The sequence below is a fragment of the Alligator sinensis genome, unplaced genomic scaffold (assembly GCF_000455745.1).
Source record: "Alligator sinensis unplaced genomic scaffold, ASM45574v1 scaffold166_1, whole genome shotgun sequence".
Lineage (NCBI taxonomy): Eukaryota > Metazoa > Chordata > Crocodylia > Alligatoridae > Alligator > Alligator sinensis.
Genome location: NW_005842098.1, coordinates 2,390,966 through 2,397,258, shown reverse-complemented (window position 1 = coordinate 2,397,258; position 6,293 = coordinate 2,390,966). Strand labels below are relative to the sequence as shown.

At 46.2% G+C, this 6,293-nt stretch overlaps 1 protein-coding gene across 1 annotated transcript in view; it reads left to right on the top strand.

The window, feature by feature from the left end:
* The first annotated feature begins 445 nt into the window (after positions 1–445).
* UTP20 (UTP20, small subunit processome component) overlaps positions 446–6,293 on the top strand; it is a 101,033-nt gene continuing 95,185 nt past the window's right edge. Inside the window, 2 exon segments of the mRNA XM_006024210.2 lie at positions 446–577; positions 5,580–5,660. Of these exon segments, the coding sequence (XP_006024272.1) occupies positions 533–577; positions 5,580–5,660 (126 nt within the window). The 5' untranslated portion in view covers positions 446–532.

The following is a 6,293-nucleotide window of genomic DNA, read 5'->3' as shown; positions in this document are numbered from 1 at the left end:
CCATAGATGTATGAACTGTCACCAGATAAAAATGACTGCCCAGGCTTAAATAAAAAAGAGCCAACCAGCTCTAAAGTTAGTGCTTGAAAACGTGGAACAACTCTGCCCCTGCTTCCTGTCCCACTTTCACTGGAGCCCGCAGCCAGGCCCAAACACCCGCAGCAGGCGTCGGCCACCCCTGGCGTGGGTGCCAGCGCGTGGCGTGCAAAGGCATCTTGCTTGGCACGTGCGCCCCGGGGCAGGGGCAGGGGCTGGGGCTCCACAATAAGCATCGAGTCCCCCGCCCCCCCCAGTCCCTGCCCGGCAGCCAACACCTTACAAACGGGCGGGCAGGAGGACGAGCTACCCGGCAGCACAGGACAGAGGCGGCTCACTCAGGGCAGCGCGGGGCGGGGCAGGAGGACGAGCCGCGGGCGGGCCGCGCTCCCAGCATCCCTCGGACAAGATGGCGGCGCCCAGCAGCTAGGCCCGCACGTGTGTGTGCTAGGATCCCTGCGCCGCGCCGGGCCGGGCCCCCTCCTGCCCCGGGACCATGAAGAACAAATCCGCCTCCCACAAGGCGGCCAACACGCACAGGGTGAGGGGCGGCGGGCGACTGTCGAGTGGGCGGGGAGGGCTCGAGTTGCCTCCGGGGGGCCGCGCCGGGAGCGGGGCACGCGGCTACGCCCAGACCTGCTGTGGCCCTTCCCGGCGCGGGGCCGCAGGAGGCTGTGTCAGGATTTTTCTGCGGCCCCAAAAAATCCGAGCGATACGTCATTACTCAAAATCGGGGTCCGTGACGGGCGCTTCAAGTCTAAAACGAGGCTGAAAACCGCTGCCTTAGCAGCTGGGACCCTTTTGGGAGCTGCCCCCCATCAGGAGGGCTGGGGTGTTGTTAAGGATTTGAAACTGGAGGGAAAGAAGGGAGGCTTAGGCTGAATCATGGGCGACTGGTGCCACCTTAGTAAGGGGGACCAGGTGCCCCCTACCCCCCACCAACCAGTCAGCGACTTGGCGGGGGCAGGGTGAGGTCCCCCCGCAGCTGATCCTACCGACCGGGAAGTGGCTGCGGCACTTCATCCAGCACTCATGGGTGGGCACCAGCACTCCCGCCTGCCCCCCCTGCCTGTCACTTAAGTGGGGAGCATGGCCTGTCAGGGAGTGCCCATGCACCCCCTACACATCACCACTGGGCTGAATTGACTTGTAACACACATCCCACTTGTCATTCATAGAATCATAGAAAATGAGGGTTTGAAAGGACCTCAGGACATAACCTAGTCCAACCCCCTGCATAGGTTGGGTGTTCTGTGTTCTATAGTGCAGCAATTCTCAACCTTTTTTGTACCCGGACCCAGTTGTAAACATCGATGGCCAGTCCCAACTCAGTGTCCCTCATTCCCAACCCACTGCCTCCCAGTGTGCGGGGCAAGGGGGGCCCCAAGCAGCCCCTCACAGGCTGTAACTCTGCCAGCCTGCAAGGGAAAAGCCACAGTTTCCCACGTTTTTCTCCTTTAAAGGAGAATCCATTTTTAAAGTTTGCTCACAACCCTTTTGTATGATCTTGCAACCCACTCTTGGGTTGCAACCCACAGGCTGAGAATCGCTGTAATAGAGCATACAGTGGTATGCTATTGGTGGGCCATGTTTTTACATGGCTCCTCTATTTAAAAGAACGTTGCAAGACGATTGTAATATGTTAAAAGATAACGATGAAATGTTTCACAGTTTTGTACGTTAAAGCTTTTTTGAGTCTGTTTTAAAAACAACGATGTGAGTTAGGATGAAATGTTTTGTCTTGTGAAGGTGGTGACAGATGATAGAACAAGGAGCAGTGGGCTCAAGTTGCAGCAAAGGAAGTTTAGGTTAGATGTTAGGGAAAACTTTCTCACTAGGAGGGTAGTAAAGCACTAAAACAGATTACCCAGAGAGGTGGTGAAAGCTCCACCCTTGGAGGTTTTTAAGACCTGGCTAGACAAAGCTTTGCCTGGGATGGCATACGTGAGGATGGTCCTGCTTTGAGGGGGTTGGGCTAAATCAGCATTTCCCAACTAGTGTGCCACGAAGCACGTCCAGGTGCGCCGGGAATTTGGGGCTGGAGATATGCTCGCTGCCTGCTGCCATCGGGGACACACAGACACGGGGTGTGGCGCTCCAGCCAGTGATTTGCATCCGTGCACTGTGTTCAGCCATGCACGCCCGGCCACTCGCCACCCCTCCACCCCGCTCCACTTTCAGCCGGTGTGCCGCGGGATGAGAGAGGCTCAGTAAGTGTGCCGCCGGAACCAAAAGGTTGGGAAATGCTGAGCTAAATGACCTCTTGAAGTTCCTTCCATCCTAATTTTTCTGTGATTCTTGTGGTTCCTGGGTGGCCCGAGGCTAATGCCAGCGCTGATCAGGCTTTGGCAATGGGGGTGGGAGGGAGAAGGGAGCAAGGCTGTGACCTGAAAGATCTGTTCTTCTTATCCCCCTACTCAAGTCTCATTCCTGTTCCAGCTTCTGCTCTGGTCTCATGCTCTTAGAATAAGTTTTGTTTTCCTTTATTTGTTCCAGTGTCTCTAAAGAATCTGCCCCTGAAGTGTATAATACATGAGTGCAGTGTTTGTTTGACAGCAAGCCAATTTGCGTGCCTGCTGCTTGCAGTGTAGCAAACATTAGGGATCTCCTGCGAAGTGCACAAACCGCTTCAGTTCGCAGGAGCTCCCCAGCCCAGTATCAGCTTTATGTCACTACCCCTGGTCATTGGTGAAACTGAACAGAGGCCTTCAGTTTCAATATTGCTAAAACAGATTTGAATTGACCAGCTCTTTTCCATTTCGAAGCTGCTATGAGGGGTAGCAGGCACTCTGAGGAACAAGGGAATGTAGGAGAGGCAAGGATTTTCTGTGACATCTGTTATTGGACCAGCTGCATAGTTGGGAGGTCTATTGGACAAGCTTTCTGGCATCAAGTGCCCTTCCTCAAGCCCTTAGAAGCGTATTTGATGTGCAGAAGCTTATCCAACAGCTCTCCCAACTACACAGCTGGTCCAATAAAAGATAACACAGAAAATCTGTACTTCTTGTATTTCCTGGACCATTATGGTGACAGTAGCCATCCAATCTTACTAAAACGGAGCGCAAAATGTTTCACTCACACCGTTTCAGTCATTAACGTGCTTTGTTTACATTGAGTTTAAGTATCTGCAGAGCCTTTTTCAGTCCAGAGTTTTAAATAGTATATACCATACAGCCCATTCTATGAATTCTTCCAGTCTTCACTGGAAGGACTAAAAATAAAAATCCTCCTTTGACAGTCCTCAGACTAGAAAGCAGTGATTCCCAAATTTTTTGAGCTAATATGTGTCTGTTAAACTTCAAGAATTCTTTTAGACTGCCAGCAGCTCTGACTATCAAAGCTTTAATTGAAAACAGAAGAGGTACGCTGGGGTCTATGGACTGCTTATCATGTCTTTGCCAGCCCCCAGCAGTCTGCTGTTCCATATTTTGCGAACTACTGCATTAAAAGACCGAAGAACCAAAACAGTATCGTTTTCCATTTCTCTGAGCCTGTCAGTGGTTTTGTCCAAGTTAGTATGGAATTGTCTCATTTAGAAACATTATTGTATTTCTGTGGCCTCATCTGTGCTAGAAAAAAAATACCAAAATGTCTTAACATAATAACTAATTTGGTTTAGCTTCTCACTAATGCTAGTGATGTTGGGAAGTCTTAGTTTTGATGACTGCTGGTGCCTTTTAGTGTTATACACATGACAACTCATTTTGACCAGTTTTCAGTAGGCTTGGATGGCCTGGTGTTGAACAGAGTCTATACTCTGTTTGGGTTCACAATGTGGGGAATCTAGGAAATTGATATAAAACTTTCTTAGTCTAGAGAAGACTTATAAAGATAAGGGGTTGTGGAGAACTGGATAGGAGAGAGGCTGTTTGCAGCTCTGTATTCTTTGGCAAGCTCATGGTAAAATTTCCCCAGGATTTTATGAGTTTCCTCAGTTCTTGAATTTGTGTCTTCAAACCCTTTGCTTTCTCAGGGCATGAGAGTAGGACTATAAGCATGGGGTTGAGGGACCTAGTGACAAGACTCCTGAGCAAGCTGTGCTACTGGATACAGAGGAGGTGAATAAATAGCAGGTTTCCTGGTCTACCCTGATTCTGAGGCACATTTTTTTTTGTTACTTCATGATATTTGTAGGATATGAGTGCCATGCCTTGATGACAAGGGATAGAAAACTACAATTTGCAATAGAATTTTTCCTTTCCTGTATGCAATTCTGCTAGAGGGGATGATTCAGCCCTTGAAAGCCTTTCAGATACTGCTTTGCACTGGTATAACCAGACTTGTTTCTTTAGTGCAGAGGTGGGCAAAATGCGGCCTGGGGGCCAGATGCAGCCCGCCAGCCATTCTATTTGGTCCACAGGGCCCCTAAAAAATTTAGAAAATTACTATTTATCTGTCCTGGGCTGCCTGTCATGCAGCCCTCGATGGCTTGCCAAAACTCGGTAAGTGGCCCTTTGCCCAAAATAATTGCCTGCCCCTGCTTTAGTGTAATATGCAATAATACGAATACTCTTCTTACAGTGATTGTCTCGTAAGGGATTTCGAAGTGATCATAGAAGACACCAATTGTTTAGATAGACACCAGTTGCTTGATTATTACATTTCTTTCTTAAAATATAGTACTTGCTACAGTTACAACTAGTATTAAAGATTGCTATAATAGAAAGAACCTAAATAAAAAAAATTAAATACGTTGGAACCAAGAGTTCTAATTTTTTGTATGTCTTCTAGCAACTAAAAAGCACTTTGCATATAGCTGTGTTCAGTGTTTATACAGTTGGTTAATCTGCCTGCCTTGTGGGAAGACTACAGATGTCAAGCAAAAGTGAGTTGGGGGCAGGAAGAAAAATGTTTTGAAAACAATACTTTTGGGGGATATTTTCAAGCCTGTTGAATCAAAAATTTAATTTAAAAAATCTAAATAGGCAGTATTCCTGTGGTCTCTTTCATCTGTCCTGATCCTCTATTTATATTCACGCTCTTTTTTTCCCCTTTTACCTCCACTGAAGTCAATGAGGCTTCTCATAGGTCTGTCCAGAGCTGGATCAAGCTCTTGGGATACATATCAGAGCATCTATCACTGTGTTACTGAAAACTGAGATAATCCAAAAAGTCATTTTTCTTCTTTCTGTTGTTAATTTACTTTACCCGACTTTGGAACTGAAACTTGATGTCTGCTTCACGTAGTTTTTTTCCTCATTGTATTCTTTTTCCTTCTTTGCAAGGTCAGGATGGCTGTTCTCTTACATTTGCAAGGTGCTACAGAGGTTGGTTGTAAATGTCACAGAGTTGTTTCAAACCCTTCTTGTGGTTTAAAAAACAGACTTAATTGACTTTACAAAAGAATTTCTTAAATAATATTTATATAAAACAGTATTGAATTAATAATTCTGAATTTTTGGCCTATATTCTTGGGTAGCATCTCTTTAGAAGTGACACCTGTGTTTATACTGTGTGTATTAGTGAAATTAATTTAAAAGGAATTCTTTTACTCTCTTGCTGAAGAATAGCAATTGATTTTTGTTTGTTTGTTTATTTTACAGTTTCTCACCTTTTCAGAACGCTTAGGCAATGTTAATATTGATATTATTCATAGGATCGACAGGACTGGAAGCTATGCGGAGGTGAGTATAATCATTTTTCATTTCTATGGAGGGTTCAAACAAGGATCTCAAAGCACTTTGTCACTAAATATCTGTTGGCAGCAATGTAGTTATTGTGGGTGTTTTGTACCAGAAGAGGAAATCGAGGTACCTCCATTGCCCTCATTTACCATTGAAGCTCTTCTTAGTCTCAGTCCTGTACCTAGTCCCCAATCACGTCATGCAAATCTGAAGAGTAAAGCAGAGCTTCTTTGACCATGGTTTGTGGATCACTCTTTCGTGGCCTGTAGGACAATAGTGAGGACTGATTGCTTAAAGTCTTTCTGTGAAAAATAACATTTCAAGGCCCCAGTCCAGGAACGACTTAACAGAATCTAATTCACTGAGTTTGTCCCATGACTACTTACAGTATCTCTCTGAAACACCTTCATAAGTTTTTGCAGGATCAAGCCATAGAGCTCAGCAACTCAACCAACACTGCCAGCTGTTTTTTCTGATCTTTCTATTTGATAGCCATGAGGACCTAATACAAAGTATTTGAATAGACAGGCAATGGATCATCTCATCAGAATATCATGACCAGTCCTACAGGGTTAACACCTAAGATTTAATGATCCTTATCCCTAGAAAAAAAATTAAATGTGTTCACAAAAG